Consider the following 23,887-nt stretch of genomic DNA (forward strand, 5'->3'; position numbering starts at 1 on the left):
ACTGGCCCGGCAGGAGTCGGCTCTGGGGAGGCAGGAAAACCCCACATCTGTCCACTGTTACTGGGACGAAAGGCTGAACCCTGTGTGCCTGCACTTTGCCGAGGCCGGGGCAGAAGCTCCCGTCCCCAAGTCTACAGGCGTCTCTGCTTCCCCCGGAAACAGTCACCCTCACGGGTCACTTCCCCGGGCACCCCTGGCCTCTGCAGCCAGCGGTGTGGGCGTCACCCCGAGGGGCTCCGTGTGTCCATCTTGTCTGCTTCGGGTCGTGCCTAGTGCTCTGTCTCTCCAGGAAAGGCTTTGAGGCCGCTCGCCGTGGCGAGTGACGCGGAAGGGACTTAGCAGTCCCCGCGTGTGTGGCCACGCAGGAGCACAGCCCCAGCGCTCACGGCGGAGCGTGGGCATGGCTTCATTTCCGCGGCTTGTCCACAGAGCAGGGGATCGGGAGCGTGGGGTCCCTGGCCTCCACAGTGTCGTTTTCTCGTCCGGCCTGAAGTACCCTCCTTCCTTGATTCCCGGGGCGCCCCGTCCGCCCCTCTCAGTCGAGTGTGTCTTGCGAGCAGGTGGCAGGAGCCTGGGGCGGGCACCTGCAGCATGCTTTCCGATCCCGGCTCGGCCCCGCCGTCCCGCGGTGGCCTGGGGGCAGCTCTGGAGCGAGGGGACCCGTGGTGCTGGCGTGCGCGGACGTCCCTGAGCCCCTTCGAGGCCGATCCCTCTGCCTCTGCAGGCCTGGTCCCTGCCTTCCGTCCGCCCTGAAGTTCACCCAGGAGGACCGCCGCGGTCACACGCACGGCACGGGCTCCACGCCTGCCTGTCCTGGGCTCCCAGGCCTGCGCGGCCGTGCGGCCATGGCGCCCGGCCCAGCACACGCCCTGCTTCACATCGCAGCCCTCACTGCGCGAGGGTCTCGGTGGGAGAGGAGCTTCCGTCGTCTTGTCGTTTTACTTTGTTCTGAATTGCGGTAAAACGCACTTAAATTTTACCATCTTAACCATTTTAAGTGCTAAATACATTCACACTGTTCAGCCACTCTCCAGAGGGTTTTCATCTTGTGGATCCGTGACTCGGTGCCCACTGGGCACTAGCTCCCTGCCCGGCGGCCACCCGTCCACTCCGGTCTCTCTGGTTTTTGGCTAAGTACCTCCCGTGAGGGGACTCACACAGCGTTTGTCTTTTTGTGACCGGGACGATGTCTTCGGTTTTCATCCCTGTTGTAGCCTCTTATGGGATCTCCCTCCTTTCTGAGGCTGGATAATATCTCACTGTGCGGATGGACGTCTTTGGTTTGTCTGTCCATCTGCAGGTGCACGTTTGGGCGGCTTCCTCTTCCTGGCTGTCGGGAATGCGGGTGTGCAGATAACTCTTCGGAGCCTGGGACATTAATGTAAACTTCAGCGTAGGGAACTGTGGAGAGACTTGCCGCCTTAAGCCCGGCCCTGGCTGAGACAGACGGTTGGGAAGTCGGCCTGGCCCGGCCATGAACATGGCAGACTGTGGAGGTTACTAACCGGATGATGGTCCCTAACCCCACGGAATGAAAACACCCCCCAGCCCCCTGCTCATAGGGCTGTCGAGTCTGCCAAGTGCGTGACGGTCCCTGCCTGAGCTTCAGGTGACCTTGGAAATATTTTCAGCGTTGATGCAACCAGAGAGTCTGATAAATTGTCTCTATCATATCCGAGTGCTTCCAAACCCACGGAATGGTACTGCCATGGCGGCATAAATATTTTCAGGGAACATCTACACCTTTGGTTAGAAAAAGATGACTGTTGAAAAGCTCATGCGTGTTATTGCCCATACACCCAAAACTTCAGACTCTTTATCACAGCCTTATTTCTGCCCGAGGAAGTTCTTGTTAATTTTTATACAGCCCTGAGGGTTTGGAAAATGTTTAGGATTTACAAATGAAAGGGCCAGGATGTGCCCTCACTGTGATACCCATCGTCTCGATGACGCAGAGTGTAAGCAGGCTGCGACCAGACAAAATAAGGTCTTCATAGCTCTGTAACTAAACCGCTTAGATCCTACATAACCTATTTTTTTCTACATCGAAAAATTCTTCTGCCTTTTTGCTCTTCTACATGAAAAATAAAAAGAGTAACGTATAGGTGTATATGCGTGTTTCTGTAAATACACAGATTCAACTGTGTCGCTGGTGGACTTGGGTCTTTCAGCTTCTCGGAGAGCCGACGAAACATCGTCCTACCAGTACACGGCCCGCTGTTTGGCCCTTTGTACCGTCTCTGTCATTTTGTTGTCCATTTTTTGGCCTTTTCAGTGTTCGCTAATTACGGCTGGAAATTCTCAAGGTAAATAAATCAGAGCCATCCATTCTCCTCGCCGACAGTAAGTCGCTGCCGAGAACTCAGTGGGAGAGGGTGGACGTGGGGAGCCGTGAGGAGATGCTCTCCCACGTCTCCCAAGAAATTGAACTCCATCGCTGTATTTTATAAATATTTTCTCGTGCGGCTCGTAACCTGATTGCCGCCGAGGTCTGGCGGGGAGGGGAGAGGTGGAGGTGGAGAGGCCTGCTTCTCAGGTGCGCCCGTGGCCCCAAACGGAAGCCAATCAAGGTGCGATTTATGTTCATTAAATGCTTGTCAAAACTGAAAAATTTTCTAATCAACAGCAATCTAGCCGCAGCCCCCTCGATGGCTGGGAGAGCCGCCTCCGCCGAGCGGCTATTTGCCTGTTACGACTCTAGGCTAAGACTCCGCTGATGATTACATTAGGCTAAGCTGCGGAGCAAATGAACCGCGTCTCATTTACGTGCCCGGAGCTGCAGTGCAGCCCTGCCCCGCAGGGCACTTGATAGCGTTTTATGGCTTTAAAATTAGTGTAGCTTCCCATTTGCTGCAGGGCGCTGCATGTTATGCCTTTGAACTCAATAAGCAAAGGGAAGGGGGCCTTTTGTTTTTCTCCCTTGTTTCTCTCTCTTGCGTTTTAGCAGTTTTGTTTTGCATCTTTTCCAGACGGCATTTTGCAATAAAAACGTCTGACTACCGTATCCACGCCTCCCCCACCAAAAAAGAGATCAAAAGAGAGAGAGGGGGAAAGGGTGGGGGGCGGGGGAGGGAGAAGGAGAAGGAGAAAACGTCACACGTTTGCAGAGGACAGTTTTTTCTCCTCTGCGGCGAAGTGAAAAATAGCTTTGCAGGTCGCCCCTCATGGCCGATGGTCGGAATCGCTGCCTCCGTGGGAACAGCACCCTTAGTTAGCCTCAGAAAGGCCCACTGGGATCCAGACGGCAGCCCGTCCGGCGGGTGGTTCCTCGGGCGAGAGTCGGAAGAGCGAACGTGGGTCCGGGGCTCGGCGTTCTTTCCAGCGCGTCGTGTGTCAGCCCCGTTCGTCGCCGCAGCAGCCCCGTGAGGCACAAATGGGTGATGATCCCTATTTTAAAGTCGGGGAAGTGGGGACCCAGAGCGTCCAGTCGCGTGCCCCGAGCACGCAGCTTCTGAAGGTTCAAGGTCGGGGCCCAGGCGCCGTCTCCCTGAGGCCGCGCCGTGGCCAGGAGGAAGCTGACTTGTCTTCTGCGGACTGACTTAGTTTCTGAAACCAGAAAATGACATCACTCCGTGAATTGACTGCAGTGCGTTTGAAATGAATCTGATTATATTACTGGAAACTCCTTGGCCGGCAGTAGCATTCGGGAAACAGAATAAGGCCGAGAAAAGCACTGCATGGGGAAAAATAAACGATGCGCCTTCTCGACAGGCCTGGCGAGGCTTTAGAAATCAGAAGAAGGCCTTAAATTTTGTGATGGGCAAAACCTGGAGGGGGAGGTTCCTCCTCTCCCACGTTGGGTCACATGGCCGAGGAAAGGCCTGGGGTCGCCAGTGTCCTTAGAGGACACAAGTGTATGCTCTTCATCTTCAAAACCTGTGCTTTTGAAGTGCTGCACATCCTAGCAGGTCCAGCCCAAGAAATCTCAAGTGTTTGAGAGGTTCAGATAGACCCAACATCGTGATGGTGGCAATTCCCTATGTAACTCGAAATTTGCAAGGTCTAACTACTGGTCCGGTTGTTTCCAGCCGTATCTAATTATTAAAATCGTCACATAGCCAAGGAGTGGTGCTGGCCCCTTGGAGGTCACTGTCCTGCCGGCCTTCAGAAGAGGCCGTGGCGGCTGAGAAGACAGGAAGCCGTTTTCAGATCCAGCACGTTTGTTTTGTGCAGGCTGGGTTTGAACACGCATGGGTTATACAGCTGGGTCGCTGTTTGATTTAGCCCAGAACGAGAAGAATCTTTCTTGCCGTAGAAAGCTCAGTATACTAGACCAGTCAAGGCAGATATAATCGAGAAGCAAAAGGTACATTATAATTCAGTTTGGGATTTTGTGCTGTTTGGATTTACATGATAATTACGACTCTCCCTGGGCTCATGTCGCACGCTTGCCCCGTGTTGGGTGCGGGAAGCGCGTGGGCTGGAAGGGTCACCCTCACGGTGGGGCGTGAGCTCGCTGTTGTACGGGACGCCTGCCAGCACTGATCCCCACGACACAAAGCCACGTCTCTTTCACCAGGCCCACTACAGCCTTTACGAATAAAAGAATCAGGCCACAACCGCCGGCTTTGCCTGTCACCCCGAGGCCTCCAGTTTGCCAGGTGCCTTCTTCCTGTGGTGGCCACGTGTCACACGGACGTGGCCATTTACAAGCATTAGTCGAGTGGTGTGTCGGAGGCAGCTCCAAAAGTGAAACTCAGGAATTCTGTTGCCTGTTTCAGGAAACAAAATGGTTTTTCACGGGGTTTTTCACTTTGGAGCTGCCTCCTGCCTTGCTATTGTGACGATCCTTTGGAGACAGGGGAGAAATTGTCTTCTTTGAGGTATGTGATCTGAAAGGACAGGGTAAGAAGATTTTTCCAGAGTTTTACAGCATTTTCCTAGTGGTTTTAGGGTGCCACTTCCTCTGTGCCTGTGACTACCTATGAGGCTCTTGTTTATTATCCATGAATGTTGAGCTTGAACATTTGCTCATCTCTGAATGGATGGTGTCATGTCTGTCTTTATAAATTAGCTTCCTTTGAAAAAACAGTGTTGCGTGGAGTTTGGGAATAGCAGTGCATTGAGCGATGCTTCTCTTACATACTGCTTTTCGAGCCCAGAAGTAAAGGCTTTTTAAAAATAGAACTTGTACAAACTACTGCTTCCTCTTTGCACCACAGACGCCCATGAAGTGCAGTGGAAATAGGGAATAATGAGTCACTCCTTTCCTCAAGGACGAGACAGACAAATCTGAAGACCGTTTCTAATTCCTTCGTGCAGGTCCGGCTCGCGTGCCCCGCCCCCAGCTGTGAGCGTACAGCATCCTTGGGCTGCTTTGCGAACATCACGCTGCACTGGCGGTTCTCAAACCTGCTGGCCTAGGAACCCCCTTACTTTCTTTTCTGTAGATTATATCTGCTGATATTTATCATGTGAAAAGTTAAAACTGAGAAAGTTCTGAAATAGTCACATAACTCATTCAAAATAATAGTAAAACTATCGATTACATAATATTATCGCATGAATAAGATTTCCATGAAAAACGTTTTCCAGAAGAAAATCGTGACAGTAGCATTGTTTCACATTTTCTTCAAGGCTCTTTGCTCCCTGGTTTGGTAAGAGAGAGTTGGGTTGTCATGGCTGCTGCTGACTTCAGTCTGTCATGATGTATTGTTTTGGTCAAAGTGAGAGAAATTCTTGCCTTACACAGTCTGTCGGAAACAGGAGGCGTATTTCAGTAGCCGTTGGGGATCATTGTGGATGTTCTTGGATCCTACACCGAAATTCAACATGTGACAGTTTCCTACAGCTTAGGAATGCAGCATGGAATCTGAAACTGTCACCGAATTTTTCCTTCTCTGCTACATTAGGATCCATTGATGTGTCTTGTACTTTGAATAATCTTTTATCTACGGCCATGCTACCCTGAAGGAGCCCGATCCTGTCTGATCTCGGAAGCTAAGCAGGGTCGGGCCTGGTTAGTACTTGCATGGGAGACCACCTAGGAAGACCAGGTGCCGTAGGCATTAAAAAAATAAATAAATAAATAAGTGAATGAATGAATGAATAAATAATTGATAATAAGAGATTATAAACTGACAAAGTCCTTGCAATCGGTGAGGTCAACCAAGAGTTGCCTCACCTAAAGAAAGTAAGTAAGTAAATAAATATATAAATAAATAAAATAATCTTTTATCCATGCATCAGTCATTTCAAAGGTATTGTTTAACTGAGGTATGGGGATGTCCAGATGGTGACACTTTTCATTATGTCATATCCCAAAATCATAGTTGTATCACCACCGGGCTTGTCAGAGAAATAGAAGTATTTGGCAGGTGTCAAATTCATGGTGAGAGATACAGGTTTTTAAAATTCTCGCTGTCACCGGAATGCTCATTGGTCACACATACTGTCAGCTGCTTTCCTTGCAATGTTCACTTTGTTCATTTTCCAGAGACCTACCTGCCAGACGCTCAAGACCGAATCATTATAGTTAATGTCTGATATGGTCCTTTCAAGTAAAAATGTCGTCCCAGTGAAAATGGCTAGTTCAGCTTGCAACTCAAACAGTCACCGAAGTGGTTTTCCACAAGTGAACGCTCGGCCTGAAGGACCTGGCAGGCACGCTTCACGTGCGCTTTGCAGGTCACCACCCAGAACATCCAAAAGATGTGTACTCCAGGGTTGAAAAGAACTTTTTTAATCAGTCGCTTTTTTTTTTTTTTTTTTTTGGTTTATTAAGAACATGCTTACGTGCAACTGTTCTTGTTTGCATGTAGAGAGCATGAGAATGAATAAAATAATGACTAAACCTTACAGTTTGGTGCCACTGCCTTGATTTCTGCTAAGGAGCCAGCGTTTTTACCCACCACCAGTTTAGCACCATCAGAAAATTTCAACACAGTAAAAAAGGCAGACAGTGTCTTGGAATTGTTTTAAAAAATAGTACTGAACTTGTCAGCCCCCTATCAGGGTGCAAAGGACAACAGTTTGAGGACTGCTAAGCTGGATCATGCAAAGAGGAAAAATCCAGTTAGAATGACCACGGCAAAAAGACCCAAGCAAATATCAGTAGGTCCTAACAGTTACCTTAGACAAAATGTTATGTATTCGTGTAAGATAACTAAATTTCTCAACATTTATGCACAGGTAGAAATCAGATCTTACTGGGGAAATCTAATGGAAACAAAGATTTCTACTATTTTTCTCCACTATCTAATTATGGAAATGAAGAGTCTTAATACTTTTTAAAAGTATGTGTAAAATTGGAAATGATGTCCATTGCATTATCTGTACTTGAAGAGAGAGCAGACTTTCAAAGCATTTCTGACCTTGAGATGCCAGCCATGCTGTTTATGCATTTCAGTTTAGCTTTAAGATCTTGTTAACTGCGTTTGGTACCCTGTGAACACTTGGAGCAAACCATCTTTCACCAGACAGCCAAAGGTAACGTCCCGGTGGGAGACACTGAGAATCAATACAGTAAGAGTATTTTTAGGGACTCTTGATGGATGGCTGTATTTTGAGCTTAACGTGGAGTGCCAAGTGCCCCAGAGCTGACTAAGATGAACTCGCCATTTACTGAGCCCTGTAGACGCCATCACGCACGTGGAGGGCGCTGAGATCCCCAGGGCCAGCGAAAAGCGTGTCTTTTCCCTTCGTCCTTTCGGGGAGAACTCCTGAGGTTTTTTTTTTTAAGTCGCCCTGTGTGGCGTTTTGCTCGCGAGGACTTTGTGCCACTCTCCCTTCTGGAGCATGGTGTCATCCAGCTGATCATCTCCCCATCCTGGTACCGCATAACCGCGAGATTCTAGGACAGCGTCGTACAGCAGCCAATCAATTAATCTTCCGCGTCAGGAGGGACCTGGTCCACCGAGGCACTAATGAGTCCGCGGCCTCTCGGAAGGCGGCCCCACGGAAGGTGGGAGCCACGTAGGCTGTGCTACTGTCAGAAGCCGAAAGCCGGGGGCGGCAGCACAGTTCTCACTCGCTGGCAGGTTTCTCTCATTGCACCTCATTTGCATCTGGGACATCAATTAGCATGTTTGTTGAGGCTAATTGAATGAAACTCAATCATAGCTCTTAATTGCTTGACTATGTGAAAAGAAATCACATTAATGCAGCTAATTAAGTGTACGGCAATAGATGCAACATAATTAGGAGCGAAATGTAAAAAACAAGGGCTGGCAGAGGTGCGGAGCGGGGTTGCAGGGGACACGAGGCACGGCCGCAGCCGCGGACGGCCCTCCCGCAGCCGCTCGGCGAAAACGACCCACGCGAGGAGCATGGACGGCCGGCCGAGAAGAGAAATGCAAATAGGGTTGCCATTACTACTTTTTCAAGCTGTTGAGGGGCAGGAGATGGCACCTCTGGGGGGCCTGGCTCTTGAGTGGGCCCCGGGGACTTGTTAAGTGCTGTTTAAAAGTACTTGGCTTTGAATTACCCTCATGCCTTGTTAAAGGGTTTTTTCCCCCCCTTTTATCTTCGATCAGCATTTTCTACAAGGAACACGGAGAAGCGGAGTGTCTGTGGCATTTGCATATCAAAATCAGGCTTGCCATCTCGATTTTACCCAGGGAGCTCCCTGCCTCACTCAGACCCATCAGCCCGCACACCCCGCTTCTGAGGAGGCAGCGTTGTTTGGCGCTTGTAGCTTTAATTCCTCCCGAACTGGGCCCAGGAGAGATGAAAAGGCCGAGTTCTTTCGAAAGCGGAAAACTCGGCGTCTCCAGTTTCTCTTGGGAGACGCTGGAAGCCACAGACTCACGTGGCTCTGCATCCCACCTGTGTCTGAAGCGCCACCTCGAAGGGCGTCCATGGATGAGGACTTGCATTTTTTGCAAAGTTTTTAAAACTTCTGGTGGCTTGAAATTTAAAACGTGCCAAATTTATATTCTGTTTTTTTTTTTTTTTAAAGTAGCTCTGGTGAAGTTTCAACACATAAATAACTCAAGCAAGAGGACAGATCCCGCCTCTCCCGGTGCATGCTGGGCCAACAGATCCCCCTCCCCCAGTGCATGCTGGGCCAGAGACAAATGTGTTCCCTTGGCATGTCAGACCCAGAGAGCAGACACTTGGTAGATTTCTGTAATGATTCTAAATAAAATGTCCTGGTTATTGTATGTTAAAATATGCCTATTAAAAGAGCCCATGCTGAGGCTTAGTCACTATCTGATTAGTCTCATTTTGGAGCCCATAAGCAATAAATGCTCAATTACACTCCTGTTATCGTATTTTAATTTGTTAAGAATTGGCATTAAAGAAGAAAGTTATAGCAAGTTGATATTTTTAAAGGAGTACGCAAGAAGGAATTCATTATTTACAAGCCTTAACTTTGGTCTCAAAACTTGGGTTTGCGTATTTTTGGTAACGTTAATGGAAGTCAGTGAACGACACTTAAGAACGACCTTTGTTTTTTTTAGGTGACCTTGACGTTAGCTCTGCACTGACTCCAGGTCGCTTCCTTCCCTGATGTGCTGTCCGTGCCCCATCCTCAGCACACCGGCCTTGGGCAAGAGGCTTCCAGCCTTTTCTGTCCTTCGGTCCGTTCTAACGATAATGACTCCATGCCTCTGCTCCACATCCTTCTTCATAGTCAGTCATATTTGGGGGAGTTCTCAGGCGTCTTGACTTCCGTGTGGAGTCTTCAGCCTGCACCAAGCTGGACACAGCTGTCCTTTTCCCCAAAGCCACAGCTCTCCTCCAAGATGGCCATGGCCGACCCCAGCCAGCCTGCCTGGTGGACGTCGAGATGGGCCAGCGCCTCTGCCCCGTGGCTGACGCTGCTGAGGGTGGCGTACCTCGTCCCCTCCTCTGGAGGGCTCGCTGGTTTTGCCCCCATTGCACTGCAGATTCTGATCCTCCATTCGTCTTTAGTCCCCTGTGCCTCCTGGTCCTAGCCATCTGTGGTCTGTCCTTAGGAGGTCACCGGGGACCCTGAAGCATCTTTCCTCCGGGGATAGTGCGTGGCGAACCTTCTAGGCTCTGGTCACCGCGGCGGGGTCGTGCCCTCCCATTACAGCGTCTCGTCCTGCCTCTTCCTCTGTTGCGAGTCCCTCTCCGCCCTCTCTCCCGGGTCTGGGCCGGCTCCCAGGCAGCCCCACCTCTGCGGGAATCATGTCGGGGCGAGGGCTCTTTATGCTCGAGGCCCGCCCTCCCTCCTGCAGACGACTCCCTGTACCCAGGACCCATTTCCTGAAGCCGCTGGCACCCTTCTCTTGGCTTCCGTCCCTCTGGGCCCCCGAAGCTTCCTGGACATACTGCGGCCGACATCCCTCATCCCTCAGGCTGGGTCTTCATCTTCTAGAACGTTATCTCGTTCTCTCTCGGCATCGGTTGGCTGTCGTTGGCAGTCACGAGGAAACAGCTCATTTTTCCAACCTTCCTGGGTCCCTTGCAGCCCACAAACTGGTTAGTTTGGCACTTCCTCTGAAATTGCGTTGACCCAAACTTAACAGCTTATGCTCAGTATGAATTACTTGGGGTCTCTCTTTAATATTCTAAAAGGAACCCACCAAGATTCTGCAAGGAGGGCATCTGTTTATTCCATTTCCTGCTTAGTCTTAAAACACATGAAATGGTACTTACCCACGAGTGCTTTAGAATCTGTCCTCTCCTAGTGTGCAGTGTCAGCTTAATAATGACACGTTGATGGGGACAAGGCGGCTTGTTGCCCAAAAGCTGCACGAAAGGCTCGGTGATTCCTAATTCACAACAGGCCCCTCCCGGCCCTCCGCTGCTTCTTTCCCCGCCCCCCCCCACCCGCAGCCCTTTGGCGTATTTTAGTCCACACCGAGTTGTTAGTCGCTGAGGGGCTGCACAGGGCCTTCCCAGCCGACCCAGGCTTCCCGCGGTTCCCTGGCAGCTGCTCGTCATTCACCTCCAGAGCATAGCGGACAGCGAGGCGACACTTGCGCACCAAGTAAGGCACTTAGTTTTCAACATCCAGCCGTCATACACTCGCCGGTGACCTCCGCGTTGTTGGGACACCATGCCACCACCCCCGCGCTGCCCTTGCTGGTCCTGAGCGCATGCCTTGACTTTTACTTAGAGATTTCGCCTGACGCGCCCCCGGACAGCTTCAGTCTTGTCTAGATGTGTGCCGGGGTTGCCATCTGAGACAAAGGCCATAATAAGCAGTAGTTGGGAAAATGGGATTTCGTGTCCGTGTTTACTTTCCCCGGGGGTTTCTCATCCCCTCTGATGGACGCATCCGCCGTGGCGCCTGGTGTGTCCAGGGCCGGGGTTAGTTCGGGACTCAGGGCAGAGCTCTGGTTCAGTGCGATGGTGCTGTCGCCCACACCACACAGACCACGACCTCGTGATTTCTGAGGCGCCCGCCGCAGTGGGAAGCGCGCGGGAGCGTAGCGCGTGGCGTCAGTAGAGCGCCTAGGCCCGGGTGGTACTGGGTCTTCCTTTTAATCTGTCTTGGATGTTTGACGTTTTGCACAGGATTACATGCAGAACATCCACGGCAAAGAGATCGACCTTCTCAGAACCACTGTGAAGGTCCCTGGGAAGAGGCCACCCCGTGCCACGCCGGCCTGCGCGCCCGTCTCCAGCCCGAAGGCCAACGGCCTCGCCAAGGACATGAGCAGTTTACACATCTCACCAAATTCAGGTAAGCGCACAGCACCCACGCCGGCCAAGCCGAGTACGATGGCCGGAGGCCTCCGTCGAGCTGTGTGGGTCCCTTGGAGACTAACTGTTATGTCGTAGATTAAGGTTTAGAGGCCTCGCCTCTTCTGCGGGTGACCCCTCCTCCATACCTGTCGGTCCCGTGGCTGCCAGCAAGCAGATGCTGGCACTTTGGGTCACGGCTGCGTGAACTAAAGCACTAGGTTTCCCCAGAGCGGGGTGGCTGTGAGTTTTAATGCATGATGGAGGGTGTCAGGGCCATCTAAAAAACGTGAATGAATTGTTGATGCATCACGGATTTGCATTAACTAATCTGGAGCGGTCCAGCGTGTAGAAGTGAAGGCCGTTGGGAGCGAGGCTGAGGGGAAGCGGCTGGACCCGTGTGAAGTTTGCGGTCTCTCAGTTGTTGGTTTTCTTTTTTCTGTCGTTTGCTTTTTAGTTCAGTGTCAGAGAAAGATAGTGTTTTCTCAGAGTTAGGTGTAAATTCCTGGCCTTCGTGTGCACGAAGCCATTCGGAAACGGGGTTCGTTTTCAGTTACCAGTCTTTGCAAATGACGGCCCTGGCCTTGACCTTCGGGTTTGGGACGGCGGAAAAGGCCCTGCGGACACGCCGAACGCCGTCGGCGTGCAGGTCTCTCCGTGCGCTTCCCCAGGTCCCTTTCCTCTCCCCCGCCGTGTCCCGTCTTCGCCAGACAAGTTCCTGTTCCACCGCGGTTTCTGGCCTCCGTTTCTGCTCCTTAGAGGGGCTGCCTCTCCCCCTTTCTGGAACGTTAAGTGCTTTTTAAGAGAGCTGGTGCCGACCCCGCGGTCCTGTGGCATAAACGACATTGGTCGGCGACAGCAGAACCCGCAAAAGGAGCGAGAATTTGGGTCCCTCGGCCTGGGTTCTGCTGCCTGATTCCGAGGGGTGCCCGGCAGGTCACCGCTCCACCAGCGCTTCGGGCTGATGTGGCGGGCCCGCCCACGTCACAGAGGTGATGGCGGGCGAGGCCGCATGTACGGAAGTGCCACGAAGCTTGTCAAGGACAGTACCAAGGCCAGCCGTGGCTCCTCACCAAAATAAACCTGGGCCCTCCGCTAATGGAGGGACACACCAGCTCCCCCCTGACAGGGGAGAAGCGTATCGTGCCTGGCCTCTGTGACCTGCTGACCTTCCTTCTGACACGGACGTGATCTTTCCCTTTTCGTGCCGGCGCGGTACCTCTGCAGGATGAGAGAGAAAAGCGCCCGAGGAAAAGAATCGTCTGTAGTGACCTAAAGCCGGTGTCTTTGCGGCTTTGTATTTCTAGATTCGGAAACTGTGCACTGCCTGTTCCGTGCCAGGCATCGTGCGTGCTGTGGGTAGCGAGACCTCCGGAACCTGAGTACGAGGCAGCCCCTTATAACCAGCCAATTTTCTGCTTCCCCCTCTAGCCCATCATGTCACATGTATCCATTTATTTATTCAAGTCAACAAGCATCTGTGGAATTTCCGATGTGTGCTAAGGCACCGTCGCGGGCCCTGGAGACACAGGAGAATAAGACATAATCCCTGCCCTCAAGAATCCTACCCTCTGGTCGGGGAGAGAGACGAGGAGACAAATCCAGGCAGTGCAGGGCAGCAGCTCACAGTCGGGGTGCACACGGGCGTGAGGGCCCAGGGGCCGCGTGGTCCGCTGTACCCCGGGAGGTGGGCAAGGCACCTGGGCCGCGCTACGCGTAGTCCAGGGCCGGGGACTTTCTAGGCAGGATGAAGGAAGAGCTCTGACGATTTGAATTACTGGACGTGGAAGATTTGGAGTTTGAACTTCTTAACCTTGAGACTGGGGATCTTTGGGGCTCAGCCGCCACTCGTCCTAAGGAAAATGTAATGTTTGATAACAAAGAGAAAATGCAAAACGCCACGTAAACTCTACAGCATCCCGTGGCGTGGGTTACGTCACGGACCTCTGCTAAGGGAGCGAGTTCGCATCTTCCAAAGGCTAATTTCTCAGGGCCCAGTTTGGTCCTCTTGCAGACGTGCTGCGGGGGGGTGGGAGGGCTCGGGGCGCAGCTGGAATGTCTTTCCCATCGTCAGCCCCTCCGTGTATTCCAACACGGCCGTTCAGCCCTAAGCCCGGCCCCTTCGCCTTCTCCTCTGGGTCACAGGTGGGGACGTGGGAGGGAGGGGCAGAAGCAGAGAACCACTTCCGTTGTCGACCATTGGATTAGCTGCAAGTGTCTCTTTCTTTTTACGCTTTCTTTCCTTTCTTTGTTTTCTTACCTCAATGTTACTAAATTAGGTGAAGTTCTATGCCTTCCGTTCCAGTAACTTTTCCACTCGCGTGGACCTGACACATGGACCTCAGTCTGCGCGTAACACTGATTACTGTCTTAAACGTCCGTGCGTGAAGTGATTCAGGCGATGGGCATAAACATTTATAAGAGTCTCGATTCATATTTCCAAATCAATTTCTAGAAAGGTCTCGTATGTAGTATCCTTCCATCCCATGAGTGCCCATTTCACCCTCCCACGCGTGCTAGCATTGATTTAAGTGTCGTTTTGAGACTCTGCGCTCTGATGATGAGCAGTTCACCTCACACTTTGTTTATTTTGATTTCTTCAGCGAGTAGTGAGGCTGAGCATCTCACGTGTCTGTTGGTCATACGTGTTGTCATTTAGAAGTATCCTTTGTCCATTTTTGCACTAGGTGCTTGTTTTCTTACCGATTCGTAATAACTCTTTGTATGTTAAGGATATTAGCACTTTATAATGTTTTGCAAATATTTCCCGTTTCTTCTTTGTTTTTTTATGCCTTACATTCTTATTTATATGTAGAGTTTTCCCCCTTTTTAATATATAATCATATCATAAGTCTTTTACTTCTGTGGTTTCTACTTTTGACATTTAAAAAGCATTTAAAAATCTTGAATTCGGATCACAATTCACATATGTATGTATTTGTGAGTTTGGGCATTTTATTGTTTTTTCCTTTTTTTATATTTAACCTCTAATCTACCTTTAATTTGGGTCTATTATATGGGATCTAATTGAACTTTTTATTTAAATAGATAATTTGTTGAATTATTTTCTTTTCCTGTTGATTTTCTTGGTCCCCATCATTGTACAACTAACTCATTTAATCAAACCAGATACGTTTCTGAGCTCAAGAATCTGTTTCATTGACCTGCTATTTCCACGTTGTCTGACCTGATGTGTGTTTACCACGTGTTCTTAGATTTATGACGGTTTCTATCTGGCAGTGTAACACGGTTTAATATCACTCCTCCCGGTTTTCTTGGCTATTCTTACCCATTTACTTTTTCCGATAAACTTCAGAATAACTTGGAAGCTTCTCCTTCTCCCTAAAAATTGTGGCTCTAATTGTCCTTGCTTTTACCCAACTATTAATAGTGGAGGAACTGAGTCTCTACGGTATAGGGTTTTTCATCCTGAGACACAAATCTTTCCCAGTTGATTCAAATTTATTTATATCCCTCAGTAAAGTTGAACACTTTTCTTCATTTAGCTCCTTTGTGTGTCTTGTTAATCCATTCTGTTAGTTTATAATTTTTGGTGAATTGCGAGACTAATCTTTTGGAGGTGGGGGGCATATTATAGCGTCCAATCGCTAGGAAACAAGAAAGCCCCCGGTTTGTGTAGCTTTCCTGTCCAGCCGCCTCGCTGAACTCCGGCGAGTCGGAACAGCCGTTTGCATTTCTAGTGCGTCATCATTCCTTCCGTTTTTCAAATAGTCTAACGCCCGACTGTGTCAGCGCTGACTTCTGGTTTCTGCTCACCGACCTAACGACGTGGGTGTCTCTCTGCTTTGCCTCCTGGGCCGTCCACTTACTGTCGTGTCATCACTGAGTCTGCCGTGTGTCAGGCCCGACGAGTGTCTGGTGACCCGGCGGGGCAGGGCGGGGGGCGGCAGTAGAAACCCTCCTTCCGGGGCCTCAGCCTCCAGTGGACGTGGAGAAGTCAGAAGACACACGCAGATAAGATCACTAAAGCTGTGACAGGTGCTGAGGGGACATAGGGCGCACCCGGATGGGGACGTTACCCGTGGGAGGGGGTCTCGGTCGTTTCAGGTATCGGGGAGAGGTTTGCCAGCATGGGAATGTCGACTGCCTTTCATACGATAAAGTGTCGGGAATCTGATGATCCTAGTGCCAGCTTTGGGCTTGGGGACGCGGGAACCGAAGCAGGAACCGAATCTTTACAATGCTGAGCTACCTCACATGCTGGCGACCGAGCCCGTGTCTCACTGGGGGGGTGGGGGGGCGCCCATTAACCAGAGCAGAGAGCCTCAGTGAAGATGGGGCCGTCCGAAGCTCCCCCCAGGCAGCCGTGAGCACCGCACAGCAGCTGCGAGACGCATTTAGGCAGAGCCAGCCGGTGGCGTCCCCACAGCCAGGACCCTGACGGAGAAAGTTAGCAACACCCTGGGCTGGCGGGGGCAGAGCCTCCCGTGGGAATGCTGACGCCTGAGAGAGAAGGAAGCAGGTTGGGAAGCCTGGACCTCCACACAGCCGCAGTGGGAAGGAATGGCAGAGTGCCCCAGCCCGCCCGCCCACGATCCCCGCGCGGCGGGTCGCAGCCGGAACCCACCAGTGCCCGTGCTTCACACACCTGGTGCAGGGCTGCAGAGGAAACCCCCTTCCTCTGCCTGACGAGCCCACACGCCCTTATTCATGAGTGTGGATGGACAACCAGCACATTCGTGGAAGCTGACAGTAGACACGTGAAGGATCGGGGTGAGCGAAGGCCAACCGATCCTAGAAGAAGGAACGATGGTTTGGGGAAAGAGAATTTAAGAGGAAATTATAGAGCTGCTATCCTCAGGAAGGGTTAGAGGTTAGTCACTGTACCCATAAAATGGAACAAACAAAAGATTGTGTGAAAAACCAAAGCATTATTGGAAATTAAAGAAAAAGGATTGTAAAAAAAGTTACTAGATTAACTACGATAAAGAAGATGGCTAAAGACACTGTAATCAAAGATATAGCAGAAGAAATTATGCTGAGGTTGACGAAGGACATGCAAGGGTCTTTCCACCTGAAGGATTAAGATGGAAAGTGGAAGAGGCTCCATAAACATAGAGAAAACCCTAGAAGGCACCCAGGACAGGAGAAGAGCGAGGTCGCCCACTCGGGAGGAGCTCCAGTGGTCCGCGGAGCTCTCAGAACCACCGCATGCCAGAGGATAGGAGAGTCCCCTCGAAGGACAGATCCTTTCGATCCTAGAAGCCTGGTCAAAGCCAAACTATTACCAATCAAGTGTGAAGGTAGAAAAAAGGGCCTTTTTAGATGACGTATAGAGACATAGAACATTTCTCTCTCGATGGGTTTTTGAAAAAATTACTTCAGCATCTACTCCAGTGAAAAATAGAAGAAGTAAAAAAAATAGGAGAAGAAGAAGGAGGATCCGAAAGGTATTTATTTACTCGGGACCGTTTGATTTTTCCATCCTCCAGGGTCACTCGCTCGGGGTGCCCCTGGCAGTGTCTGTCATGTCCATTCCTTTGGCTTGGAACTTACACTGCACTGAGTTGCCATCAGAAGTGACACTTTAGAGAATGTGCCCAACCGTGGTTTTGGGTACGCGTGCTTCCAGAGAAAGCAGTCAGATGTCCAAGAATATTTCCCGACGTGAGTTTTTGTCCAGGCCGCTTTGGTAGAATCATATCCACGTAAGACGACGGGCAGAGAGGTGTCAGCTCTGCCAGTTGTTTTGACATTTAAGTGGAGAGCAGGAAACCCTCGTGGCCAGCCATCGGCTTCAGAGTCAGAAACACTGACCAGACTCCCACCTCCTCGATCTCGGGGCCCTTTGTGGGCGTCGCTGTAAACCTCAGTGTCCTCGCCTTTCAGGTGGGAAGTGTACAGGTGCGTGCTCTTAGGAGGCAAGCACACCACACGCCTTTCCAGAGCGTGGCCCACGGGGAGCCTTCAGGATGCTGTCGGGCATCCGTCATCGGTCGTGCTCATCACCGACAAAGAAGAGGGCCGAGAACTTACGTGTTCGAATTAATTTTTAAACGCCGTGAAGCGTTTGTTTGTACGGCCTCTGGCAGACGGGAACGGGCCGACGCGAGGGACCCGAGCCCCGCCACACACAGCCTTCCCCGTGGCGGCAGCGAGCCGCCCCCACGTCTCTAGTCCTGCCTTCTCTGTAACGCTGGGTCGTGACATTTTGTTCTAAAACGACAGCTACCTCCTTGTCCCCAAAGTGTGTCTTTGTTGGGTGTTTGCCATTTTTATCTTACCCGGATGGCTGCAGAGACCTTCGTCACAGGAACCCTTTCGAAACTTCTCCGCCTCCCCGACTTCAGGCGCCCAGTGGCTTCAAAATGCCGAAGCCCTCGGGAGGGTGGAGGCTGCATTTCCGGGGCGGGGGGGGAGGCGGGGGTCTCCATGTGTTTGGAGTGTTGAACTGCCGTTGACATCTAAAGTCTCAACCACGCTGTTTTCCTGCACACTTCAGTAATCAGGACATCCAGCAAACCCATAAAAACCCAAACTAATAGCATGAATATTCAGTGACCTAGAATACTAATTATCGTCATGAATATTAATGTGATCGGACTTGCTTTTTCCTCTTCTCTCCCTCTCCCGTCCTCCTCCTCCCTCTCTCTCCCTCTCTCTCTCTCTCTCTCTCTTTTTTTTTTTTTTCCACTTAGCCGGCTCTAAAGATGGGTCATAATGAGAGCATTTAAGAGGAAGCGCGCTCTGCGCCGTGACAGGGACTGGGGTAATAAGCAGAGCTTGATTAACGCGGTGCACTTGCGGGAGAGAGACGAGAGGCTTCACGTGGGCCTGCTCGGGGGAGGCGGCGAGACACCGGCGGCTCTGTTGCTGCTCCCGGAGATTAATGAGGCCTAAGAGTGCATTAGGAATAGTGACAAAGGTTTCATCTAATGGGCTCAGTCATTTTTCCTTTGAGTGACAGACGCACAGAAGTAATTGGCTGTGCAGAATGACAGCTCATTGGCGGTACTTAAGGATACATTATCCCCGTTGTGTGGCCCGCAGAGGCTGTTTATCAAAACTGCTCACACTGCAGACGCCGAGTCGCTAAGCTGCTGTTACGGTGGTAATAGCTATTAAAAAAAATAAAAAAATAAAAAAAATAACGCCACATCAAAACTAGATCCGCTGTTGTCTCATAGAAACAAAGTTTTTCTTTGTTTAGTTTCAAATGGTCTAGAAAACATTCGAATGACTCTGGAGTCTGTTCCGTGGACCGAGTGAGCTCTGCACGTCCCCGCGTGTCTCCTCCGGGGGGTCGAGTGGCAGGCCGGACACTGGGCCCCGGCCGGCTTCTTACGCCTCCCGTGCTGGTCGCCCACTCATTTCCCTTGGGGCTTTGTCCACGACGCCGAATCCTCTCCTGTGTGTGTCGGGTGCTTTGGCCAAACTCTTTTCAGGCAACTTGGGAGAGAATACTTACAGAGGAGAGCCTTCTTGGTTGAGAATTATTTTGCTAAAAAAAACAATCCAGAAATCAGTATCACGCGATGACAGTGAAGACATCTGCCTCCGCGAACCAGGTTTCATTGGAGGAGGTCTCAATGGCTATTTAATAACTTATTGTTTTGGGGGGAGGGGGGAATAAACGATTTATGGGGTTTCTCGTAGACGAAAATTTCAGGAAGTTTTAGCTACGTCGGGAATTAAGCCGAAGAATTATGCCGTCTTCAGCGTTTGTGAGGAACGCATTCTTATTATCAGTTATTTCTACATTTATCTGCTTCCCCCACTCAGCTTTAGGCAGATTTGTGCCACGTCGTTTCTGTCGTTACGTCGTACGCTCTTTGAGGCATAGACCATTATCTCTCTTCCTTTGTCATCGTTTCCTAGTTTTGTGGCCTAGCAAATATTTTTTCATTAAGTGACTATTACCGAGGGTCGCCCGTCCTGTGGCACGTAAGGGATAGATGTTGAAGGTGGGCGTGGTCTGCCTCCTTCCTGGTAACCATGCCTCCGTCACGGCTCTCTGTGGCCGAGATCACCAGAGTACAGTTCCGATATAGATCAGAGTTATACCTGTCAGTTGAAGGAAACCTCCTTCAGTTGTTGGAACTCTAAATGGAGTGTTCTTTTCTGTAAGAACTGACCAAAGCAACTTGGTCCTCAATGATTTCCGTTAAAAAACGTAAGAGAGAAGTTAGAAATATTGAGCTGTACATCTCTATGGGAATAGAGGTTCCTACAAGTAAATGAAAATCGCTTTAGAAGTGTGTTTTTCCTCTCAAAAATGTGTGGGGGGGTAAAGAAATCATGTTTCAACTGTTGACGTGATGCTTGCAAGAACAGCAAGACCAGCAGAATGGTCAGCATGGGGAGAGCTGTAGGCGGGGTAATCTCTGCAGAAGGTCCCCGTGGCCTTCGGGGAGGCCACTGGCCGCTGGCCGGGCCTCGGCCGGAGTCTCAGGCGAGAGCCTTCTGTGCTGGAGTCGGGTCCGTGATTGGCCTGCTTGCTACGTCCCCTTTTCCACATTGGCAGAGGGGAAGTTTTCAAAGTAGCCGTGGCATTTTGCCGCCCCCGACCGGCTGGCCCGGTGCTGTGCAGTTACCAGATGCAGAGAACGTCCGTCTTTCTGGAATGCTTCTAGTAAGAGGTGAAACCCAAAACATCCCGACCCACAAACAAGTCGGCCGCTTCGCGTCATCGGAGTTCTGGACGTGGCCGTTCCTCGGGGCTCTTGCTCCCTACACGACTCTCCTGTTCCCTTCTAAGAGATGATTTTATAAGGACTGAGACGGAGAGAAGTTGGGGTGAGGGTAGGGGCCTGGAACCACCTCAGCCCCTCCCTGAAAGTTTCAGGATTAGAAAAGTCAGTGCTGTCAAATCAAAATGAATTTGGTACAAAATACACCTATTGCATTTGTCATATCAAGGAGAAAGGATATTTTAAAGATAGAACTATCACGTGTGGGAAAAGAAGAAACTGAACAATTGAATTAAGTCGCTGGGTGGGGAGGGGGCACTGTGCTACCAAGTAAGAACCTAGAGCACAAGATATGGGCGTCTTGGACTTCGTTTTATGAAACATTATCGCTCGAATGCTATAATCATATGTTATGACTTAAAATCCTTAGTTTTATCCTCCTTCGGTATAATGTTGCCACATCTTATTATTACTATATCGCTTATAAATTCGTTCATGTAGCCGTACCAAGAAGCGGATTTTAGCCAGGTAAGCGTCGCGTAAGCATTGCGGAAACATTGAGCGAGCCTCGCGGTCACCGCAGTCTGTAGTGGTGGGCGTCCCTTAGGCAGATGGAGATGGGCGAGGTCAGAAGAGCAGGCGTCACCCTGCAGTGACGCATACTGTGTGTAGCTGAAAAAGCCAGCTCTGTCCTTGGAATAAATATTCAAACTTATTTCTAAACAGAGCCACTTAAATGAGAACTTACCTTCTACTGTGCAGAATATTCGCGTCTCGGATTGTACCAAACGCAGACTGCCTCCCTCCCCAGCGTGGAGCAGTAACTGGCGACGGATGGGGTGTGAGCGGGGTCTCTGGTCCTCTAGCTCAGCTCGCCCACGTCAGGGTACGGCCCTCGTCCATGGCTGGCTTGCGTCACGTCTCAGGCCGCGTGATTTCTTTTCTTTCTCTCTGTCCTTTTATCAACTGTGCCTCTGAAGCTTTGGCATCACTGGTCATCACCCCTTAGGAATTCGGAAAGACCGAGAGTGTTCAGCGTGTCGTTGAGCTGTCCCCGTGCTCAGCTCTGCACGGCCCATGGGGCAGGCGTCGAGAGAACGCCGTCGAGTGAACGAGTGTTTGGGCTTGTGCACAGCAATGACGACCGCGACACTAAGACGCAGGTATGAGGCCAACAACACGAGCTGTCGACACAGGAAGAAACATCATCACAAGAGAACGCCCAACACAGTTAGCAATGTAACCATTTTAAGCTTTTTCTGAACAATCAACTAGAGAAAAGGAAAATCCACTGTTGGTCATATTCATAACAACTAGCACCTGTAGAGGCTTTGCAGTTTACCAAGTAGTAGTACCTTATGTAATTCAAGCCTTATGTCAACCACACAGGCATATTATTTATCATTATTATCACCATTTCATTCTTCTTCTTCTTATATTCATTTCACAAATTATGGACTGAAGTAAACACTTCAGATGCCTAGGTTCCATCTTCTTTTAGCTGACTGGTCATTAAGAAAATTAATTGGAAACATACATCATGAGTTAGAAAGATGTTAATGCCGTCTGACTCAATAATAACTCTTCTGGGATCGTATGCTAAGAAAAAAATCTAAAAGTAGAGGATGTCCTTTGCAGTGTCGTTTATAATAATGAGAAACTGGAAACAACCCAAATTATTCAGAAGTAGAAAAATGATAATATAAATGATCTACATTAAATCATTAAGACGTTATATATGCAATTACATATATATAATAATTTTGCAAAGATTATGGAAGAACATGGAAAATGAAAAGAAGTCATATTAAAGAAGTATGGCATAAAATTACACCTTTATGGTCGTAACTAAGAAAAATTTATGCTATGTTTAATATAGAGACAATCTATTAGATGGGATTTTTATAGATTACTAACTTATTTTTACATCTGTATAGTTTTGCAAGATAATCTTTAAGAAATTTGTACGGCAACATTAACTCCTGTTATGGCATCAGAATTAGAACAGGGAGACATCAGAATAAAATGAACTTTTTCTGAATTTCAGAAGTAACAGTGAACTGTCCGGTTCCAGGATTTTAATTCTGAACATGGCCACAGCGTTGTATTCAGTAGTCATGTTTTTAAGAAAAGATGCCGAATGTGTCCTCGGAAAAGGTCCTCAGCCCAAACCCTGGCTCCCGCGAGGAAGGCCGCTTTCCGAGGCAGACGGCGGGCGGGTGGGCCCCGCGCCCGGGCACTTCAACCGTCCGTGTCTCACCTTTTTGCTGGCGCTGTGAATGGCGTTCTTTTCGGGGCCATCACGAGAGGACGGCACAGTCGGCGAGGCCCGGTTCGAAGTGACGCGGCCATTGGAAGGGCCTCCGTCGTCCAGTCCTGACCCCAGCGAGCCGGCTGCCCCACCTGGGTCTGCACGTCCACCACGGCTTGAGCGTACGACATTGGAAGCCACAGGGCGAGGGGAAGGGACCGGCAGAAGCGGGCGTGAGGCCTCCGGGGCGGGGGGCGGGGGGCGCTCCCACCAACCAGGCCCCCGCGGTCGTGACTCCTTTTCCGTTACAGGGCTCCACGGTGGGGACAGATGCTCGCTTTATACTCACGCGCCCGCTCATAAAGCGCTGTTTGGGTTTCTCTCTCCCACGCTCTCAAAGCACGTGAAACCTCCGTATCCCTTGTCCCCGAGAGTTGTTTCTTTTTCAGGTTCTTTAACCCCTAAGTCAAATGCCAAGTATCGTTTTTCTAATTAAACTCTTCGGGAAGGTCAAGCCTCGATTTCGAAGATGGACGACCAAACTCAGAAAGTGCAGTGAGCAGAATTTTGTATTTTAAAGGAAATGATTGTTGATCAGTCTTTATTTGAATGCTCTGAACAGCCTATTTCAGAGTATATTTTTAAAAATCAGAACAGGCTATTTTTAATGTAATAAGCCTTAGCTTAAAAAGCGGGATTCTGTCTTTGATGTCTCTCAGTGGATGAAAACAATTTCTGCTCAATAGAAAACCGGCATCTTTTTCATGCTCGTTGGAGATCAGCCCCGGCAACACACTGATGTTCATTCAGATATAAATGCCGCGTTCACTTTGAAATGCAAATTGTTTAAAGAAAAAAAAATAGCATATGGTGGAGGTAAGTACCTTTTCAAATCAACTCTTACACTTTAGGGCTATAAGTAAAGCTAAAATTATTCTTTGGGCTGAATCCGGCGCTTTTGATACAGGGAAGCGTGTGCTGATCGGGGCAGCCCGGTACGCACACGCGCGGCCACCGCAAGGAGCTGGTGCTGGGGCTCCGTGGATTAGCGTGGCACCGGGGCCTCCCCCTGCCAGCCCGGCCAGCCCGGCCAGCAGCCGCCTGACCCACAGATGGCATATTCGAGGAAATTCTCTTGCTGAGTTCAGAACGGGCCAGGAAGTCGACCATGTGGTCCATGGTAGTGCAGATAGTATTCGGAGAAAAAATACTGAGACAGCACCGAAGTGGTGCTGCTGTGACCTGCTTCCTGTGGACACAGTGTCCCATACTTTGTAGGGCCGGACCCCTCCTTGGACTAAATGCTGGTGAAACTGTCTCCTGCCTGACCTGACGCTCCGTGGCTTCTGCATTCACAAAGCATTCAGTTGACCTTTTTTAGCCT

The 23,887-nt window shown here is 50.2% G+C and overlaps 1 protein-coding gene and 1 pseudogene across 9 annotated transcripts in view; both read left to right on the forward strand.

The window, feature by feature from the left end:
• The window catches only part of LOC120600635 (arf-GAP with GTPase, ANK repeat and PH domain-containing protein 1), a 317,727-nt gene that overhangs the window by 145,175 nt on the left and 148,665 nt on the right, over positions 1 to 23,887 (forward strand). For all 9 annotated transcript variants that reach the window (XR_005652247.1, XM_039860060.1, XM_039860076.1 and 6 more), the window contains one exon: positions 11,434 to 11,602. Coding sequence is in view for 8 of the 9 variants with exons in the window: in XM_039860060.1 (XP_039715994.1) it covers positions 11,434 to 11,602 (169 nt within the window). In the remaining variant the exon portion in view is untranslated. The remainder of the gene's footprint in view (positions 1 to 11,433; positions 11,603 to 23,887) is intronic.
• LOC120601739 (uncharacterized) lies at positions 5,890 to 6,008 on the forward strand (annotated as a pseudogene).

This window comes from Pteropus medius, unplaced genomic scaffold, assembly GCF_902729225.1.
Source record: "Pteropus medius unplaced genomic scaffold, Ma_sr-lr_union100, whole genome shotgun sequence".
Classification (NCBI taxonomy): Eukaryota; Metazoa; Chordata; class Mammalia; order Chiroptera; family Pteropodidae; genus Pteropus; species Pteropus medius.